Source organism: Physella acuta, unplaced genomic scaffold (genome assembly GCF_028476545.2).
Source record: "Physella acuta isolate Inbredline_101_S28 unplaced genomic scaffold, ASM2847654v3 ptg000087l, whole genome shotgun sequence".
In the NCBI taxonomy this organism is placed as follows: domain Eukaryota; kingdom Metazoa; phylum Mollusca; class Gastropoda; family Physidae; genus Physella; species Physella acuta.
Window position 1 is genome coordinate 735,726 of NW_026731607.1, and position 23,671 is coordinate 759,396.

General features: G+C 31.1%; 1 protein-coding gene across 1 annotated transcript in view; it reads left to right on the plus strand.

Annotated features, from left to right (window-relative positions):
• Positions 1–23,671, plus strand: part of LOC131927245 (uncharacterized) — a 36,348-nt gene that overhangs the window by 3,958 nt on the left and 8,719 nt on the right. Inside the window, exons 3-10 of the mRNA XM_059283013.1 lie at positions 290–473; positions 3,009–3,203; positions 6,398–6,478; positions 6,701–6,958; positions 7,087–7,434; positions 7,750–7,878; positions 10,333–10,357; positions 10,530–10,576. Of these exons, the coding sequence (XP_059138996.1) occupies positions 323–473; positions 3,009–3,203; positions 6,398–6,478; positions 6,701–6,958; positions 7,087–7,434; positions 7,750–7,878; positions 10,333–10,357; positions 10,530–10,576 (1,234 nt within the window). The 5' untranslated portion in view covers positions 290–322. The remainder of the gene's footprint in view (positions 1–289; positions 474–3,008; positions 3,204–6,397; positions 6,479–6,700; positions 6,959–7,086; positions 7,435–7,749; positions 7,879–10,332; positions 10,358–10,529; positions 10,577–23,671) is intronic.

Sequence of the window (23,671 nt, forward strand, 5' to 3'; positions counted from 1 at the left end):
CCAATTTTTTATATAAATCCATTTTTAATTAATTTTTTTTCTTTTCCAGTTAAATTTTAAGTTGAGGTGGTGATTTTGGTTTTTGGTTTTGTTTTAGAGAAAAAGACAACATTATCAACCTAGCGTCCGTTGTATTTCTCCCTCAATGGCCCATTTATCTAATATATATATATATATACATATATATATATATATATATATATATATATATATATATATATATACATTTAGAAATAGTACTTTTATGTATTATTTTTATATGAAAATAAATGTTGTTCTGTTTAAACAGGTAGAATTACAAGCATCATTTTATCGGCTAACAATGTCAATAGATGAGCCAATATATTTTAACATTGATTGCGGTTTAACGTACCCAATACAAGATGATTCAGCTCGAAATTTGACATTTTTCCTTAAAGTGTCAATGGACTTTAATAAAACAGTTGATAGCAATCAAGTCTCCATTTTTCTAAGTATAACAGTTTATATACTTAATTGTTTTTTAAAGTACATTCTCACTACTAATGTAATCTATCTTTTAAACTAACCCTACTACGCACTATTAATGTAGGCTACTATTGCAGGTTACTTGTATATGTACTAAAAGAAATGAGAGCTATTTTTAAAAAAAAGTTATTGGAGTTTTATTTAGAATAAATGATGATCGTGGATGATATTGATAAAAATTTACTTATACGCATTGTTCTTAATTCAATCCAAAGGGGTTAAGCAGTTCCCGTTAATGTTTTTAAATGTTAGCATTCATGACTGTGTAAACCAGGTTCCGGTGTAAACATTTTTCAACATATCCATGACTCGGACTAGATGATTAGCCGTTTACGAATATGTTTGCTGTTACGCCCCACTTCTCTAATCCTTTCGAACAAGGCGGGGAATCGTGATCAGGAACCTGCCAATGGTCATGTCTGACTTGACAATGAACAAGAATTAATAATGAATTCACCGTGGTATCTCTTGCACTAGTATATTTCAAATCTTAATTAGGGCCTGGGCATGACTCGGTCCAGTCCGATCAGGAAAGTTTTCCACAGCAACAAAAAAAAACGGCCTCACGCAATCTGTCAGCCCGTAAAGTCACAGGGTAATATATTAGCTTTTACCCACGTTTAACACCCGAGTTCCCAAGCCCCAAATTATGCACCGCCCACAGCGTTGAATCAAATCAGCGTTGTGGTCTGCCAGACCCCAGGTCTACCACGGCCAGGTTTATGATTACACGTAAGGTCAAACCCTTGGTGGTGGTACAGGTGGTTGTCGTTACAATGTCTTAATATTTCTGAAGAACGAGATACTTATGATATACTTCTTGATATATTTTAAATAATGTATTTATTTGTATTTTCATGTATATGTGTATGTATATGTGTATGTGTATGTGTATGTGTATGTATATGTATATGTATATGTATATGTATATGTATATGTATATTTATATGTATATGTATATGTATATGTATATGTATATGTATATGTCTTTGTATATGTATATGTATATGTATATGTATATGTATATGTATATGTATATGTATATGTATATGTATATGTCTTTGTATATGTATATGTATATGTATATGTATATGTATATGTATATGTATATGTATATGTATATGTATATGTATATGTATATGTATATGTATATGTATATGTATATGTATATGTATATGTATATGTATATGTATATGTATATGTATATGTATATGTATATGTATATGTATATGTATATGTATATGTATATGTATATGTATATGTATATGTATATGTATATGTATATGTATATGTATATGTATATGTATATGTATATGTATATGTATATGTATATGTATATGTATATGTATATGTATATGTATATGTATATGTATATGTATATGTATATGTATATGTATATGTATATGTATATGTATATGTATATGTATATGTATATGTATATGTATATGTATATGTATATGTATATGTATATGTATATGTATATGTATATGTATATGTATATGTATATGTGTATGTGTATGTGTATGTGTATGTGTATGTGTATGTGTATGTGTATGTGTATGTGTATGTGTATGTGTATGTGTATGTGTATGTGTATGTGTATGTGTATGTGTATGTGTATGTGTATGTGTATGTGTATGTGTATGTGTATGTGTATGTGTATGTGTATGTGTATGTGTATGTGTATGTGTATGTGTATGTGTATGTGTATGTGTATGTGTATGTGTATGTGTATGTGTATGTGTATGTGTATGTGTATGTGTATGTGTATGTGTATGTGTATGTGTATGTGTATGTGTATGTGTATGTGTATGTGTATGTGTATGTGTATGTGTATGTGTATGTGTATGTGTATGTGTATGTGTATGTGTATGTGTATGTGTATGTGTATGTGTATGTGTATGTGTATGTGTATGTGTATGTGTATGTGTATGTGTATGTGTATGTGTATGTGTATGTGTATGTGTATGTGTATGTGTATGTGTATGTGTATGTGTATGTGTATGTGTATGTGTATGTGTATGTGTATGTGTATGTGTATGTGTATGTGTATGTGTATGTGTATGTGTATGTGTATGTGTATGTGTATGTGTATGTGTATGTGTATGTGTATGTGTATGTGTATGTGTATGTGTATGAGTATGTGTATGTGTATGTGTATGTGTATGTGTATGTGTATGTGTATGTGCATGTGTATGTGTATTTGTATTTGTATTTGTACGTGTATTTGTATTTTATAATTTGTATTTGTATTTGTGTTTGTATTTTATAATTTGTATTTGTATTTGTGTTTGTGTTTTTTTGTGTTTGTGTTTGTGTTTATGTTTGTGTTTGTGGTTGTGTTTGTGGTTGTGTTTGTGTTGTGTTGTGTTTGTGTTTGTGTTTTTGTTTGTGTTTCTGTTTCTGTTTCTGTTTCTGTTGGTGTTGGTGTTCGTGTTGGTGTTCGTGTTCGTGTTCGTGTTCATGTTTATGTTTATATTTATATTTATATTTATATTTAGACGCTCCAAAACCAACCCTGTCAGATAAATGTTTTTCTGTGAGAGAGGACAACGTGTTCTGGCCCAATGAGACCATCCACTGTACCTGTGAAATGAGAGACATTGATAATAGTACAATTGATGTTACTTGGTATTATGCCGATCATCCTGAGAGATTTTTCCATATGGAAACAGTGCCCATTGTTTACGAAGACGGTAATTAAATTTACGTACGATTTAAACATCATGAAGTGTTTTTAAAATAGTTTTTTACTGCTTTTTAACCATACCAAGAAGTTATACTATTTGAAATACGTTTCTCAAACGTATTAACTAAGATTTCTTCGTTTCTTAAATTTAAATTGTCTCATGAATAAGTTATACATATATATATATATATATATATATATATATATATATATATATATATATATATATATATATATATAAATATATAATCATGTGTGTGTATAGGGGAGAAGTGGGTGAAAAGTCACAAATTTCACTTTTTAGGATCTGGAGACAAGAATTTTGAACCTTTAACAATACCAATACACCAGATACTAGTTCCACATTTCAGATAATTGTATGCAGAGCCGTTTAAAATATCTGTTCACGGTATGCCCATGACAGACTTGAGAAATGGTGTTTTAGAATGTGACATTTTATCACAGTGCGGGGTCAAAAAGTCACATGCTTGGGGTGAAAAGTCACACATGTTCAAATGATATATGGTTGAATCTATTTGATCCCAAAAAAAACATTTTTTCATTTGAAAATAATTTCCCTTAAGAATCATGAATATTAATGAATGTTTAGATGATATAGGCTTATATATATATATATATATATATATATATATATATATATATATATATATATATATATATATATAAATGGACCAGATTTGTAGTTATTACAAAATTTACTTAAGATTGAATTCAAACAGTAAAAGATTAACTTTTTTATTGTGGACACGGGAAGAGCCGCAGACATAACACAGTGCCATAAGGAGGACAGTGGCCAAAGATATTAATACAGGACTGTACTAAAATTGGAAAGAAGTGTAACGCTGTCTTTCAGTTAACAGTTAAAAAATATTTAGGCAACATATTTCACGATGTCTTCAATTAACTCTTGGAGCGTTTTATCCCAGAAATGTCAGACTTAGGCAGCAAAGTAATAGTGTATTTTTTATTCACAGACTATACTTGGTCAGTTTCAAAGTTTATGAATTTGTTTTTCACTTCTTTTAAGGTATTCAACCTCAAAGTCCCCTTCTTCGTCCATCAGTTTCTTTACTATTCCAGTATAGAAGGCCGTCGACTTTTCGCCCTTGCACCTAAAGAAAATAAAATCCCCAACACAGATAGACCCGACATTGAAGCACAAGTTGACGTTTGTTTTGTTGAATTCCTGTACGGATTGAGGGTTGTTGCCTCCGGACTTCGCAGATATATATATATATATATATATATATATATATATATATATATATATATATATATATATATATATATATATATATATATATTTATTTATTTATTTATTTATTTATATGTATATATATGTATATATATATATATATATATATATATATATATTAAGGACTACATAAGTTTATGTGTATATATATAGTTGAAATTGGCGACATGCCCTACCCATTTTGCCTAGTGGCGTTAATTTTGGCGCACAATATACTAATTCATTTATCATTTATTGGGAAAAAGCATCTTTTTAATAGTCAGTTATTAAATTTTGTGTCTCCCCTCTCTTGTCGTTTATTTACTTACTATTTATTCAAAATACTCAGCAAGCCTTTATTCCTCTCTAAGTTTTGCTGTTGGTGTCACCCTCCCCCTATGATAGTTTTAAAGTTGGCATAATTAATAATAAATATAGTAATCTATAGTCAGTTATTAATACAGGTCGATCATAATTCGAACTGGCAACATCTTGTTTCTTCTATATTTTTAGCAATTGTTTGTTACGGTGTAACCCCCTTAATGTTGTCACCCCGTGCGGTCGGCACACTTCCGACACCTCTGATATACACACACACATATATATATATATATATATATATATATATATATATATATATATATATATATATATATATATATATATATATATATATATATATATCCTAATATATAAAAGCCCAATGTGCGCACATCTCTCTCTCTCTCTCTCTCTCTCTCTTTCTCTGTCCGCAAAAAATTTTCGCCGGACATCACGTCAGAATCGGCAGCGATATATCGAGAATTTTTTACGGACTTTTGTTGAAAATAATATGTTAGATGTTTTAAATGTATAACCACAATTTTAGTTAAAGAAGAAAAATAAAAATTAAAGGCGTATTCGAATGTAGGGAAACAGTATTATTTATGCAACCGGAAAAGCATTAATATATGTGAAAAAGAACGCATAAAACTGTGACGTCACTATTGCTTATACATTAACTAATGACGTCATCTGCCGTGTTTAGAATGAAAAGAAATGAACTATTTCATTCAAATTTGATTTAGATCTACGTACACTATGAAATGTATACAATACAATTTTTCCGGCCTAAACTCATAACATTTATTTTATGTATTTGGATTCTAGATCTAGAGATTCTAGATCTAGACTAAATCTAAATCTAAATCTACGCAATAACTAGATCTAGACGTAGACGCTAAGATCTAGATTTAGACTCTAACTTCTCTAAAATCAATTCCAAAAATAAATTTCTATATTAGGACTAAACTATTTCAAGACTTATTTATTTTATACAAAATCTTTGTTTGGAACTGGCTAATTTGGGATAAAAAAATTAATTTGAAAGAATAGGCATATTCGCGTAAGTTAAGATTTTAAAATACGTGTTTCATTCTCCGTATTTTATAAGGTGCCTAAATAGCGGAGGTGTTAGTGTACATTAAACCACGCAGGTGGTGCGGGTTCGAGACCTAGCAAGTCAACTTGGTTAATGTATTATTTTTTATTATGCTCGGGCTAAACTTTAAAAAAAAATTCTTTTAGAAATCTAGATCTAGATCTAGATTGTCGGGTGTCCGATAGGGCACTTCCTGGCGCCGCAGGCGCTTCAAATTTGGCATGATCTTGCCTTGGTGCGACAGAACACGGGGGCCGGTTGGCCGAAAAGTCTACGATGTGGGGGTCAAAACTGACCTCGACTGACCGGTACCTTATATGAGCTATAAATCGAAAAAAAATGTCCACGGAGGAACCTCTTCATAACTCTTGAGGTCGTAGACCGACCTTCGGGCGAATTAATTAAGCATTCAAATTCTCAATGTTTTCGAAAGCCTAAGCGAAGCTGGGCAGCATGCCTAGTATATATATATAACACAAAAGATTTGTTGTTTGTAAACAATACTTTGATAACGTATTTTTCTCAGGTAAGGACACTAGGTTTTTATGTCAAGTAACCAGCCATTCTGGAAAAGTATACAACATTATATATGTACCTAATTTTGCAGGTATAAATGAAAAGAGGTACCATTTCTATAGTTTACAATACACTGACAAGGTTTTAAAACTTTTTTTCTGAAAATGTTATAATTATCTATAATTATGTGAGATTTGAACATGGAAATAGAATTCTATGATAAGGATATATTTTGTTAGTTTCTATTATTTTTTTTTAAATTTAAGCCATTTAACTCGTCGTAGCATTTAAAACATAACGGCTTAACCCTCAGATGCCGCTAAAGTAACACTGTTCACCGCAAACGGAGAAAGAGACATCAATGTTGTGAACGGCACGGTTGTGGAGTTTAACTGCGAGGTGGACAGCAAACCACGTGGTACAGTTTACATCACTGACAGCTCAGGTCAACGACTGGACGGTACATCGAAACTTTTGACCTGCGATGACACGGGGACCTACACATGTCAGGCGTTCAATGAGATTTTTCCCAATCAAATCTCCAGACAATACGTGCATGTAACTGTCCCATGTAAGCTATTTTGGATTACTAATTTTAAAAAAAGTTATAATAGTGTTTAAACAATAGAATAATTATTAATGTATTAATGCTTTATTATATTAAAGTTATGTATTTTTTTAACTTTAAAAACCCTGCAGGCGATCACTGGCTAGAACAAATCATCACAACCGGTTCTAATATTCAACGAATCTACGCTGGCACTGGTGAAAACTTTAGCATATATTTTGAGCTGAGTATGGGAAACACAACAATAACAAAGTATGAAATTAATAAAAATGGTTGGAATAAGCCTATATTGATGTATAAAGATAAAGATGAAAACGCTGCAAGTGGTCGATACCTCATTCAATTTAGGCCTCTGACTGAAACACATAACAAAATCACATTAACTATTTTTAACATTGAGAGTGTAGATTTTGGTACCTATACTCTCAAAATTTATGATAACAACGCTGATGTAGTGGAGGCTAAATTACAAATTATAGGTAAGGTTTTTTTTTCTAAATAACAATGATTTATTGTTGGAAAATAAAGAAATAAAATTTGCCTAATATTTTATAATTTTTGACTTATTAAGCTTTAATATATTGGCCTATAGGAAACACGTTTAATTTATCTCAAACTAAACCTTTAGCACACAACTATCTTCATTCTTTTCGTTAATTAACTAATTAATGTTTTGATAGTCTTAAATGTGAATGTTTCAGATGTTATTTATTAATAATTATTAAATGTAATAAAATATTTAATATGTATTGCATGCACACAGTGTAATAGACTGTAAACTTTTTTTTATGAAGGGAATACAACTGTTGACGATGGTTATGAAATAGGAATGTTTACCGTGCTGGCAGTTTTGATACTTTCCATCGTAGTTAATGTGATGTGTTTTTGTAGAATGTATCGACGCAAGAAAAGGAGAAAAAAAGGTAAACATTATTCGAAAGTTAATTGACGACCATAATAGAATTAAAAAATATATTTTCATCACTTAAGTTAGGGGATAGGCTCCAGAAAACAAGACTTTTTTAAGTAGTATGTTTTATTTATTTATTTGTTAGGGTACTTAAAATAAAATATCTGCATGCATCATTGACTCTTTTAAAAATATGGTTTATTTGCAACGGCGGCTATCTTGAAAAAAAACACCCTTATGTGGAGCTCTAAAATTTCATAAATTAACGTATATATCTGCCAGATAGTAATCGATCCTTCTTTTACTAATACAAAGAGAGTCAGCTGGCTATTTTTTTCATAAAACAAATACTCTAGAAAAATTATTTTTAAATTTTCAAACTGTTACTATTTTGAAACATTACACGACAATAGCAAAAATTGTTTACATTTATTTACTAAATAATTACGAAATAAAAAAACAAAATTATTTTGGTTTTTGCAAACCACAACCTACTTTTATTACGCATTACTTACATATTGCTCTTTGAATATGCTATAATTAAATGCCCTGACATTTAAGAAAAAAAATAGAACGAGAATTTTGATAATAAATGTGTGAACTTTGTATTTCACGCGGGAAGTAGTAAATAAGCAAATCTGAGGTTAAATTCAAACAATGATTCAAACTCGAATTAAAAACGGCTTAACCTTATCTCTGAAAATTGTAATTAAATAATACATATCTTTTTTAACATTATAATCAAATCAATTGCAAAATATTAACATATTTTTAACATATTTTAAAATAGAAAAAATATCGCACATAACATTTTAAAGTAAAGCTCAACAGCGGTAAAATGAATTAAATATAGTACAACTGAAAAAGGAACACTTTTATAATGTATAATTTGAAAAATAGATGTTAACATAAATTCTGAAGCATTCCTATTTTGAACGAGTCAATTAAACTTTAATTCTACGACAACGGATGCGGTTTTAGGTTTTTATACATAGTTTACACTCTTCGCACGATATTAAATGACATGATGAACCTTAGGCTAGTATTTCAAAGCTTTCGGCTCTTACAAGATGACGTTATAGCATCTTAAAAAACTATTTTGACTATGTTTTAACATGAACTATCAGTTAGATAGATCAATTTCAATTGTGATCGAGATCGAAATAGAAATAGAACAATATATAAAGATAATGTTAAAGGTAAATACTAGGATGAAAGAAAGGAGGGAAGGATAAATGTGGTGATGGGGACAGAAGTAGGCATGATTATGAGAATGGGTTTTGGGATATGAATAGGACTACGATTAGAAAAAATACTAAGAATAAGACTCAGACTCCATATTTTAATTAGTGATAGCGATAGCAATAGAGATATTTTAAGTTAGGGTTATAAATATAGGTATTAATATGTTTAGGGATTGAGATAAAAACAGTGTTTGGATTTTGGAATAGTATATCCACTGTCATATTTATGATTGGATAGAAAAGCGATTTATTCCCTAAAAAATAATTTTAAAAAATTTCATAGAAAAAACGTTTAAATAACAAGCTTTCATGTAATAATTCACTAAAAATAGAAAATAAAACAATACATTACTATTTACATTACTATAAAGAAAAGCGTGGGTCACTTTAGTATCTATTGGATACATTTACTAATATTTAGGAAGAGAACCACGCTTTTCTTTATAATAATTTAATTAGTAGTGTTTAAATTATTTTCTACTTTTTAATGCATTATTACATAAAAGCTTGTTATTAAAACGTTTATGAAATTTTGTTAACACTTTACATGTTTTATTTACATTAGAGGTGCATGACTAAAAACCATTGCGCACGTATTGAACGTAATGACGCGTGTCTAATAGCGCGGAATAATTTGTTGAGACAGCCTACTAATTTGGACAAAATTTTAATTCATAAAAAGTTAATCAGGCAACCAATTAAGTCAAATTAAATGTCATGTTGCATTGTCTTCATGTCTTGACCCAAGTAACAAATACGAATCGTATCGTTTAGTTAGAAGTGCCTGCAATTTCGCTCGGGCGTTTCGATCTAGATAGACTGACGACTGAAGTGAGTTAAATAAAAAAGTTGTAATAAATTGATGATGCTGATACAGAGTTTCTATATCCGTAATGATTTAATACATTTTTAATACTTTACAAATATTGATATAACTTTAAAGAAAAACAAGGCCACCCATACAATTTTAGTCAAGTTTTTAACACATAGAGACCAGCACGATTGTATCCACATTCTCTACGGATAGACTACATCTAAAACATTATAGTCGGGAGTCCAAACATATCTTTAACCTGATCGAAAGCTTAACACAATGCAAAGTACAAGCCATTAGCTTATATTAGTAATAATAAATAACTGTAATAGTGACAAACATTTCAAATGAATACAAGTACACTTAAATTTAGTATTGTTTGTCTTAACATATTTTGTTTACTCACCAGATCAAGTAGTTCCGATCCAAGAACAGTAAGTGTCTAATGTTTGACTTTATGTCATACATCTCAAAGTTTATGTATATTGACTTTGTTTTTAAGATACATATTTTTTTAACTACAAATATCTTGTAGCCTTACGTAATTCTAAACACTATTTAAGAAATATATATTTTGTAATTTATTTAAAAATACACTTAAATAAGTTTCAGCACGGCTACTGAAGAATCAGAACTTTTGCAACATAGCGTCGGTAAGTCAAATGTAGGGAAACGTTGGTAATGTGTAAAACAAAAAGACGTCGAGTATTATAAACAGTTTATTTTTACATTGAATCTATCTTGCAAAGTAGACCAAATAGTCATTGTTTTGATGTGTAATTATTGAAAAGACAAGCACAGTAATTAAAACAAAAAAAAACATTAATTACAAGCACATGGTTAAAAAAGTAATAACGTTAACATGTTCAGCACTAATGTGTTTACTTTATCAGACCATTTTTTCACTATGACCACAAACACCATCTATGTATGACTGAAGTACACTTGATGATATCCAATCTGTCCTCTGAAAGCACAGATGTAAATGATATAGGAACATTCGTGTGAATAAAATTAATAAGAGCTTTTCCAAGATAAATTACATAAAGCAAAAAAAAGTAAATCTTAGTTGGGGGTTAGTAATTATTTAAAAACTAGGTCCAAACTAGTCTAGGCATAAAAGGCATAAGTATCTAAATATATAAAAGTCCAAGTGCGTACTTCTCTCTTTTACTCTCTCTGTGCGCAAAATATTTTCAGAGGTTATGATATCATTATCTTCAACGATATATGGAGAACTTGATAAGGACTTTTGTTGAAAATATTTAAATGTATAAACTAAATTTTAATTGAAGTACGAAAATAAAAATAGTGGCATATTCGAATATAGAAGCACATGCAACCGGAAAAGTGTTTATTGTTGTGCCAATAACGTTAAAAACAATGACGTCACAAGTCATATGTTTTAAACTACGGAAAGTAAACACAACTAATGGTGTCATCTTCAAATTTTAGAATATGAAAAAATGAAATATTTCATTCAAATTTGATTTAGATCTTTATATCTACTTATCAAGACGCACTCTATGAAATGTACACTATTTTCTCGGCCAATAGTAATACAAATAACTTAAAAATAGAACAAAAACAATGCAATTGAACAGCCGGGATTTTAACGGAACCATTTAAATATCTTATTCAGTAGGTGCATTTAATATGATGTTGTGTTGACTAATAATGTTTTTAATTTGGTTTTTTTGTAAAAGTTATTGGTTGCCTATGTTATTTTTAATGTGTCGGATTTTTACTTTCTCGTATATACGAAGTATAGAGAAAGTCTTGAGTCGGAAAAACATATTTTTGCAATCTTGTCCGTATGTCTCTGTGTGTATGTGTGTCTGTGTGTCCGTGTGTCTTTAAACACCATAACTTGAGTACCGTTACAGCTAGGTTGATGAAATTTCATAAATAAGTATTTTATCAAAACCGTAGATCGGTTTCAACTTTCGAGCGATTTCCAATAACCGGAAGTGGTACTTTTTTACTTTGAATTTTTCAAAAGCCTATAATTTGAGTACTATTTCAGATAGATAAATAAAATTTCACACGTATGTAAAAGATCTAATCTTCTACCTTCTATCAAATTTCGAGTAATTTCCGTTGAACAGAAGTAGTAATTTACGCTATTTCCGATTTCTCAAAAAAGTGCATGTAAATTTAAAAGTGCTAATAATATTCCGCACTATTATGTACATTTTGTTTTGGCGTTCGCTTGGTGCGCAATTCTTTTGTCTACGAGAGTCTATTTTATTTTAAAAGTTTAAGTAATTAAAAATCATGTCTATATTCCGAGTTGCCTTCCCACGTACTTTTATATAAGAATATTCGAAAAAGTTTAGGGGAGATCACTCCCGGGTTATTAGCTATTAAGTTAGTTCTTTGCTTTGTCACTAATATCGTTCATCATGTAGTAAAGCACACTGCGATTTGAACAAAAAAATTGTATTACATATTTTCTCAAACATTTAGAATAACATTAAAATATATAGGCCTATAATTCACAAGTAACATATACCGACGGCTAGTAACTTATGAAAATATAATGTTTCTTAGGTTGGGTAATTCACACAACAGATTTGTTTTACCCGCCTTCCAATGGTAGGCATACACTTCAGCCGAAGTTACTACAAACTGATTTTTTGCTTTACAATAGGTAGGAAAAGTGGTTCCACTTTTTGTTGCCAGAAAGCATATTTTTTTAATCAAAATTGAATATTTATATCTTATTACATTTGTGAAGTAAGTACAAAGTAACTTCCGGTTTTTACTAGGGCTAGAAATATTTAAACACTAAATTACTAATAATATAATAGTAATAGTATTTTACCAAACATTTTTATTCTTGATTCTTCCCTTATCATTATGTTTTAGAGCTATGATAGATATAGTACTGTTTTATTTGTAACATTATTGTAATAGTTACAAAATACTATGCAAATGTAAGACTTATAGTGGGACTACATATTTGTGAAAACATTTGCTAAAGCAAAAGTTCTTGAGTTGAAATTTTAATCATTTAGGTTGTCTCTGATTCAAATTCAAAGCAGCTTTAACTGGTACCTGACTGGTTATGGACAGTAAAAGCTGTTTGACATTTTGCTGACCATACAATTTATTAATATGTAGAGGCAACAAAACTCGGTGAAATCTACTTCAGCACCATATTCTTAAAAACTATTTTAGTTCGACAGTTTAAGTTAACTATTGAATTAAGGTAGCAATAATTAGTTTCCACATACACCAGCACACACAACCAGTGCTAAAAAAAAATAAAAATGACAAAGTCAATAATTTTCTGTTTTTATTTACCATATTCATTCAGATATAATATAAAATAAACCGGGAGTGATCTCCCCTAAACTTTCTCGAATATTCTAATATAACACTACGGGGGATGGCAACTCGGGATATAGACTTCTAGACATGATTTTTAATCCATTTTAAATACTCAAATTTTTAGACATAGAATATAATCTCATAGAAAAAAGAAATGCACACCAAGTGAACGCTAAATAAAGATGTGCATAATAGTGCGCAATATTATTAGTACTTTATAAATTTACATGCGTTTTTGAGAAATCGGAAGTAGCGTAAATAAATACTTCCGATAAACGGAAATTACTCAAAATTTGACAGAAGGTAGAGAATTAGATCTTCTACTTACATATCAAATTTCATTTATCTATCTGAAATAGAACTCAAGTTATAGGCTTTTGAAAAATTCAAAGTAGAAAAAGTATCACTTCCGGTTATCGGAAATCGCTCAAAAGTTGATACGGATCTACGATTTTGATAAAATACTTATATATGAAATTTCATCAACCTAGCTGTAACGGTATTCAAGTTATCGTGTTTACACACGGACACACACACGGACAGAATTGGATATTCCAGTTTGTCCAACTCCATTACGCATAAAACGCCAAAATTTTTATATATCTGAGTTTATAGATTTTGCCCGATTAAAATAAGTCTTCTATATCCCGGATGTGATGAAGGACTGAGGAGTAAAACGGTGAAAACTGTCCAAATTTAATGTGATTTTTGTGCACGATTACAAGACTTTCTCTATACTTCGTATATACGAGAAAGTAAAAATAGTTGTTCAATATGAAAAAGTTTTCTTGGGTCTAACATGTATCCTTGGATCAGTTTTAAATTGAACTTCATCTTGACTTTTGTTTTCTCTGTTTGCAGTTGTGTAATCCACAATATCTAAAAAAAAAACATAAATAAATTTTATAACCTGTTATATTAAACTCATTATGTTTACATACTTTCAACTCTTAATGTTATAAATAAAAATATTTGTCTGTCTTATAAAAATCATAAAGCAATGATGTGTATTTATGTATTGGATTGTATGGGCTATCTAACTATGACCATTCATTAAAAATATAGGTCTAATAGTTTACTTTTAATATTTTAATGTAAGGAGTTTGTCATTAAATACAATAGGCCTTCAAAAGAGTCAAAAGTCATGTATATATAATTTTTAAAAAAGAAAAAGGTATCAATAAAGATCTACTACTTATGTTTAGCCACCTCAGGAATTAGTTGAAATTTGATATTCAAACTAGGCTACTAAAAGTATCATCAATTCATACACATACTAGAATAAATATTAGGATAATTATATTAATTTGATTAGTAAGTTAATCCATCTACCAAAGAGGGATTTTGTCTGCACCCTAGTGTTACGCTTAGGCTTGCAGTGAGAGGGTCCAACATCTGAGATAAGACAAACTCAATATTCCTATTCTGACAATTTATTCTTAAATATAGATCTATCTATCTCCCAACTTGAGGCATACAGACCAGTACACGTCCTTTCACACCGACGATCAAGATTAGACTCACTCACACATAAACTCATAGCAACCAACTATCTACACAATTACGTCACTAACTTTCAATCGTGTCATCATACCAATGTGTTCACTATGGTATTCGCACCAACCTGCACTCAAGTTAATATCTACTAAAACATACATCATAACATTACCCCCCCCCCCCCCCTCCCCATTCAAGCTAATCCCATTAGCTTCAAACATTTTCACAAATCCAACATATTTCTAACAACATAGCATATTCCAACATACTTTTAACCTAACAATATCAACTAGGTGCTATACATGAACATTCATTCTATTTCCCAGTCCTAATTACTTACTACATTACATTGCAATTTTACTCCCACACAACTTTATTTTAATTACTGACATTCAACTAATTTAATATTTTCTCTTGGAATCTCCCCATCAGATAAGTTATTCTTGGGTTTTCACACACTTCTCTCATCATCATACTCAGCAATGTCCATCTCGTGACACCAGTTGCTAAAATAGAAAAATTATACCCAACACCATATTAGTTTAAACCAACACAACTTGCGATGGCGAACAGAGCCCCCAGTGCTACCGTTTAGTGGACATTTGTGGTTGTTCCCATCCTTACATATAATATAACTAATACAGTTATCAACATGGCACTGTATCCCCCAGCTCCTGTAACACAACATTTGGATAAAGTCCTATCAATACATGAAATAAACAAATCAACTCAGCATAAAGACATTCTACCTTCTATCAGCCTAGAGAAAGAATCAATCCAGAGCATTATAATAGTATAACATAGCATTTCCACTTCATGGATCAGGTAACTTAAGATTCTCATCGACCTAGAGAAGTAAAGATAATCACATCAACACATAGTAACTATAGAAATCATTGGTTCATAACATTAGTGTAATCATCATGCCATATCAAAAAGAACTTATCATATTATCTTTACTAATCATTAAATATAATATCTCTAGAACAACCGATATATCAAAGCTTCATCCATCCACACATATTAAACAAAAAAGTTCTTCAGAGTACTATCAACCTGGCTCATCTACATATCTACATACATATATATCATACCTTACAGAATCTTTACTTTCACAATTACCTCGGTTTTAAAAAAAAATTCAATCACTAGCATCAGGCTAATTTGCTCTAAATATGTCAGCCCAAACACAATTTGGATCATTAATTTTAATAGTCTCAGTGCCATCAGCAGAGGTCACTAGAACACACTGTAAGTCATTCATTTCACCATCCCCATCACTAGCCATAAAACATTGTGCCTTACTTTGTTCTGTATAATCTTTCTTACACCACTTTCTGCTTCTATTGCTATTCTGATTCCTATCTCCTATATTTACCTTAGTACTATCTACCTTGTCTGAGCCATCATACTTTATTAAACTGGTCAACTCCTGTACTTTACTTACAAGTTTTCCTATTTCCTTTTCAAGGATGCTGATTTTGTTTTCTAAGTTCTGGACTTTATTACTTTCATTATAATCTCTTACCCCAGGAACATTTCCTATTATCAAGTCATACGGCCCTTTCCTAAAAACCACAGCATCTACATATCCGGCAATCTGTTTTGATCTGACAAAAACTCTAGCCACAGGCCAACTATAGCTCTTACCTCCAAACACATTCACATCTTTCCTTTTATTAGTATACTGATGGGATTTAACAAATTTATCTCTTACAGCAATAATGGAAGCAACAGTATCCCTGATAGTCACTGTATTCATCCTATTCACAGAAGCTTTGAAAGTGTTCATACCACTTATCAAAACTTGTTCTAATGTTGTTTGCAAAAAATTTGAAATCCTTTGTGTTTTCTGGCAATAATTCCTGGAATTTTACCCTGTAGGCTTCTTCTGTTAGGTGGTAATATTCTAATAAAGTCTTTTTGAGAGTTCTATAGTCTTTCATCTCAACTTCTGTTAAACCCTTGCATGCATCCAATCCCTTACCTCCTATCAATACCAATTACTGTGTCCCCCACTGTGACTTATGAACGTTGGTGGTTCGTGCTATCGTTTCAAATCTCCTTACGTATGAGTCAAGGTTGTCCTTGCACTCATAACATTTTGGAATCTTCCCTAAAATGTTACTTTCATAGTTTCTCACCTCCTTAGTTACTTGCTTGCCCACATTATCTAATTTAGCCTGTTCAAATTTTGCTTCATATTCCAATTTTTCTTTTTCTATCTCCATTTTAGCTTGCTCATTAGCCTGAACCCTAACTTTCTCTATATCTAATTCCTGTTTTGCAACTTCACATTTATAAGCCTTACTAGCTCTCTCCTCTATTTGTTTCATTTGCCTAGTTACCCAGTTCTCTAAATCTTCACCCTTATATTCCAGACTCTGTCCCAACTTATACATTTTTCTAATTTCTTCTGTGTCTAATCTTGATCGTCGGTGTGAAAGAACGTGTGCTGGTCCGTATGCCTCAAGTTGGGAGATAGATATATGTATATATAAGAATAAAATGTTAGACTAGGAATATTGAGTTTGCCTTATCTCTGAGCGGCATATATTGGACTGAACGTGAGATAGCCTTATTGGTTCCCAAGGTTAGAACTTTCTACCTGGTATTGGAGATGAACTAAATAGTAGTTGGACGAGTCAAGTAACTCAAACCCTCTCGCACAAACCTAAGCGTAACATTTTACGTGTATCTTCTACAGCACTGCTCAGTTAAAAAGACAGTCTAACATTACTTTAGCGAAACGAGAGTGGCACGAATAAAACAACATATGGATTGCCCATCTCTACCCTATATTTATTTCACATTAATTAAATTACTAGGTTAAATGTCACTCTCTTTTATCTAAATCTGTGTCTATTCCGGTTTGTTTTGACTTTTCTAAAAGTACTTGGCATGCTGCCCAGCTTCGCTTAGGCTTTCGAAAACATTGAGAATTTGAATGCTTAATTAATTCGTCCATATAAGGCGCCGGTCAGTCGAGGTTAGTTTTGACCCCCTCATCGTAGACTTTTCGGCCAACTGGCCCCCGTGTTCTGTCGCTTCAAGGAAAGATCCTGCCAAATTTGAAGCGCCTGCGGCGCCGGGAAGTGCCCTATCGGGCACCCGACAACTTAGCTTTATATATTATAGAGATTACAAAATTGCATAGATAAACAAAGATTTCAATAAAGTAATTAAGGCTTGAAATACTTTAGTATATAAATGTATTATTTGAAGATTCTAGATCTAGGTAGGGTCTACATCTGTGTAAGTCTAGTTTTTTCGTAGATCTAGATCATCTAGATCTAGATGATCTAGAATCTCTAGATCTAGATGATCTAGAATCTCTAGATCTAGAATCTCTAGATCTAGAATCCAAATAGATAAAATAATTTTTAGCGCAATTTCCATTCTGGAGAATTGCGTTTATTAACTCGTCTTTTCTGGGAATGGATGGATGTGTGTCCGCAGCTTTAAGTCGTATCTCCTCCTTAACGAAGCAATATCAAGGACTAGTTCCAAAGCAAATATGTTAAGCAAGTTACGAGGATGAACATAGGCCATAAAAATTCCGGGTTTCTTTCATGGATTTCCCGAAAAAGCCAAAAAAACCTCGAAAAAATTCAGTTTTTGGCCCATATCTCGGCAACCAGACTTGAAACATTTACCAATCGATTTCTGCCATAATTTAGAACAATATTGCCGAAGAAAGTTTTCAAAAATATCCTTTCGTTCGGTCACAACATTTTTTTTTAGTTAATTAAAATTTGGACCGGATTTGTAGGCATGTTTATCCAACCACACCACACGCGTCATCACGTTCAATAGCTGCGCCATCACGTTCAATGGCTGCGTCATCACGTTCAGTAGCTAGGCGCGCAATGGTTTTTAGTCATGTAACTCTATTGTAAATAAAACATGTAAAATACTGAAAAAAAAATTCATAAAAAACGTTTTAATAACTAACCAATGGTTTTACTAACCCTGCTCTTGATTTACGCTACGACAGAGCTATGTTTAGATAACAAGGAAATTGCGCTAAAATTGTCACTAGACTTTTTAATTACCTTGTTTAAGTTTAGGCCGAGAAAATCGTATTGTATTTCATAACGTACATAGCTCTAAATCATATTGGAAAGAAATAGTTCATTTCTTTTTATTCTAAACTCGGAAGATTACGCCATCAGTTTCGTGCTCTTTTTTACTTTCTCGTATATACGAAGTATAGAGAAAGTCTTGTAATCGTGCAAAAAAAAATCGACGTTTTACACCTCACTGATACGGAAAAACATAATTTTGCAATCTTGTCCGTATGTCTGTGTGTATGTGTGTGTGTCTGTCTGTCTGTCTGCCCGTGTGTAAACACGATAACTTGAGTACCGTTACAGCTAGGTTGATGAAATTTCATATATAAGTATTTTATCAAAATCGTAGATCCGTATCAACTTTTGAGCGATTTCCGATAACCGGAAGTGTTTCTTTTCCTTCTTTGAATTATTCAAAAGCCTATAACTTGAGTACTATTTCAAATAGATAAATGAAATTTCACATGTAAGTAAAAGATCTAATTCTCTATTTTCTGTTAAATTTTGAGTAATTTCCGTTGATTGGAAGTAGTACTTTACGCTACTTCCGATTTCTCAAAAAACTAATGTAAATTTTAAAAGTACTAATAATATTGCGCACTATTATGCGCTTTTTTATTTGGCGTTCACATGGTGTGCAATCAATTTGTCTACGAGATTTTACTCTATTTTTAAAAGTTTAAGTTTTTAAAATGGATTAAAAATCATGTCTATAGCCCGAGTTCCCATCCCCAGTTATTTTATATAAGAATATTCGAGAAAGTTTAGGGGAGATCACTCCCGGTTTATTTAGTGTAAAAATAAGCGACGTCATTATTAATTGCATTCTTGTCGCAAGTTTAAACACTTCTCCGGTTGCATAATTAAAATTGTTTTTCTACATTCGAATACGCCTTTATTTTTTATTTTTCTTCTTTAAATAAAATTGCGGTTATACATTTAAAACATGTAACATATTATTTTCAACAAAAGTCCGTATAAAGTTCATCATATATCGCTGCAGTTTCTGATTTGATGTCCGGCGAAAATATTTTGCGGACAGACAGAGAGAGAGAGAGAAGTGCGCACATGGTCTTTTATATATTAGGATTAATTTTAAGAAAAACATGCTTAGTCTACAGCATTCTCCACATATTGTTAAATAAAGTGGGAGTGATCTCCCTTAAATTTCTCGTATGTTCTTTCATAACGGGTTATGTTAATGGTTGTTTTGGTGCCCTCTTGCAAGATTTGTGTCTTTAATTATTTTACAAGCTTTAATTTAACTTGCTTCATCTGTCTGTCTGTCGTCCGTCTTAGATCGAAACTGCCTAGTGACACACTTTTAACAAGACCCAATGAAAAGTACTATTACAGTAAAGTGGACTGAATTGGATGCCTAAATATTTTTAGATTCTCGTATACAATGTAAATAAACCGGGAGTGATCTCCCCCAAACTTTCTCGAATATTCTAATATAACACTACGTGGGATGGCAACTCGGAATATAGATATGATTTTTGTTTGCTTAAACTTTAAAAAATATTATAAAATCTAGTAGAAAAAAAACGAATTGCGTACCAAGCGAATGCCAACACAAAATATGCATAATAGTGTGCGATATTATTAGTACTTTATAAATTTACATGCGTTTTTTTGAGAAATCGAAAATTGCGTAAATTAGTACTTCCGGTCAACCGAAATTACTCAAAATTCAAAAGAATGTAGAGAATTAGATCTTTTACTTACATGTGAAATTTCATTTATCTATCTAAAATAGTACTCAAGTTATAGGCTTTTGAAAAATTCAAAGTAGAAAAAATACTACTTCCAGGTATGGAAAATCGCTGAAAAGTTGATACGGATCAACGATTTTGATAAAATACTTACATATACAATTTCATCAACCTAGCTGTAACGGTACTCAAGTTATCGTGTTTACACACACACAGACACACAAACAGACACACACACACAGACATACGGACAAGATTGGAAAATTATGTTTTTCCGTATCAGTGAGGTGTAAAACGTCAAGATTTGTAAAAATCTCGATTTTTTTTGCACGATTACAAGACTTTCTCTATACTTCGTATATACGAGAAAGTAAAAAAGGAAGTATTAAAATCATGCATAAAAATCACATGGAATTTTGTAAGTTTTCACCATTTTGCACCACAGTAATCCTCATATACGAAGTAAAGGGGACATTTTTTAATTTGGCAAACATCAAATTTAAAAAAAAATTACTATTATATACATTTGTAGTTCTGAATCAACGTTTCAGCTATTTCTGGTAACCGGAAGTGGAACATATTCTAGTTTTAGTTTTTCAAAAGCCTTTAACTTGAGTACTGTTTCAGTTAGATCGATGAAATTTCACACATAAATTTTTTAAAAATAACAACAATTCCTTGTTTTCTATCACATTTTGAGTAATTTCCGCTTACAGGAAGTAGTACTTTACCCCATTTCCGAATCCACAAAAGCGCATAACTGTTTATTTGTAACTTGTTTCCTTTGTTATTCTTTCGTCATAGTCGGAAACATGCGAGAAAAATTAAAAACTCATAACGATTTTCTTTACAGTTATTGAAATAATAATGTGTTATAAATTTCAAGAAAATCATCTATCTTCTCTTTTGTAAAATACATTTTCACATAAAACCGTGTCATCAACACGTTTTTATTCATTTTTACAAGCTTTTATTTAAATCGCTTCCTCTGTCGTCAGTCTCTCTGTCTAGATCGAAATGCTGGAGTGAAAATTCAGACACTTCTACTTGACCGATACCATTCACATTTGGCACGTGGGTCAAGACATGAAGACAATGCAATCTGAAATTAAATTTGACTTAATTGGATGCCTAATTAATTTTTATGAATTAATTAAAATTTGGACCGAATTAATAGGCATATCTATCCATCAACACCTCACGCGTCATCACGTTCAATAGCTGCGCCATCACGTTCAGTAGGCGCGCCATCACGTTCAGTAGGCGCGCTATGGTTTTTAATCATGTTATGCTATTGTAAATAAAACATGTAAAGTACGGAAAAAAAATTCATAAAAAACGGTTTAATAACAAGCTTTTGTGTAATAATGCACTAAAAAGTAGAAAATAAATTATAGACTACTATTTAAATAACTATAAAGAAAAACGTGGATCACTTTAGTATCTATTGGATACCTTTACTAATGTTAAGGAAGACACCCACGCTTTTCTTTATAGTTATTTAAATAGTAGTCTATAATTTATTTTCTACTTTTTAGTGCATTATTACATAAAAGCTTGTTATTAAAACATTTTTTTATGAATTTTTTTTACAAGCTTTTATTTAACTCACTTCCAGTCTGTCTGTCTGTCTGTCTAGATCGAAACGCCGGAGCGAAAATTCGGTCACTTCTACTTGACCGATACGGTTCACACTTGGCACGTGGGTCAAGACATGAAGACAATGCAATTTGAAATTAAATTTGACTTAATTGGATGCCTAATTAAGTTTTTATTAAATAATTAAAATTTGGACCGAATTAGTAGGCATGTCTATCCAACCACACCACACGTGTCATCACGTTCAATAGCTGCGCCATCACGTTTCAATCGGCGCGCAATGGTTTTTAGTCATGTAACTCTTGTGTAAATAAAAACATGTAAAGTACTAAAAAATTTTCATAAAAAACGTTTTAATAACAATCTTTTATGTACTAATGCACTAAAAAGTAGAACATAAATTATAGACTACTATTTAAATAACTAGAAAGAAAAGCGTGGGTCTCTTCCTAAACAGTAGTGAAGGTATCCATTAGATACTAAAGTGACCCACGCTTTTCTTTCTAGTTATTTAAGTAGTAGTCTATAATTTATTTTCTACTTTTTAGTGCATTAGTACATAAAAGTTTGTTATTAAAACTTTTTTATGACATTTATTTTTTAAATTATTTATTTTAAAAATAGAATCGGGTAGAAAAAAAGAATTACGCCCCGAAATTAACATAAACAATGTGCACGTAATTTAGAGGAACATTCGTATTTTATAAAGGAAACATTTATTAATTTAAAAAAAAACCATCTAACTAGGCCAAATATTATGTCGCAGTTAATTGGAATCGAGTCTTTACCTACGTGAAAATTTGAACCAAATCAATCCCGTTGAAGTTATATTTTTTGAGAAATCGGAAATGTCGTAAAATACTCCTTCTCATCACGGAAATAACTATAAATTTGATATAAATCAATATAATAAGAACTAATACATTTGTATACAATTTATTTCACCTAACAGCAACGATACTTACGTTATCGGTATATTAGAAAATTAAAATTGAGTAACATACTACACCTGGTAATCGGATTGTTCTTCAGAAATTGAGAGTAACCGATGTATAAGATTTTGTACTTATATAGTTTTATCAATGTAGCTGTAGGATATCAAAATTTATAATGCTCGAATGTAAATATAGAAAGATATCACTTCCCGTAACCGGAAAATCGTTCGAACTTTGAAAGAGACCTGTGCATAGAACGTAAACCTAAAATGTGAAATTTCGTCCACGTCACATAAACGGTGCTAAAATTATAGGACTTTGAGAACCGGGAATTATAGTTAGTACAAAATGTAAATGGCTTAAATGTGTATATTTAATTACATATTTGTTATAATACTTATATATTAAATTACCAGTACCACCTTTGTAACCCTATACGATAAAGCAGGATTTCTTGACATAATATTTATTAATTCCTTAATAGCACCCATCATTTAAATATATTTTATAAGTACACATCTTTAAAACAAAAGTTAATCATGCAGAACAAATATAATGAAATATGATCTGAATTTAGTCCTATGCAGTTGTTT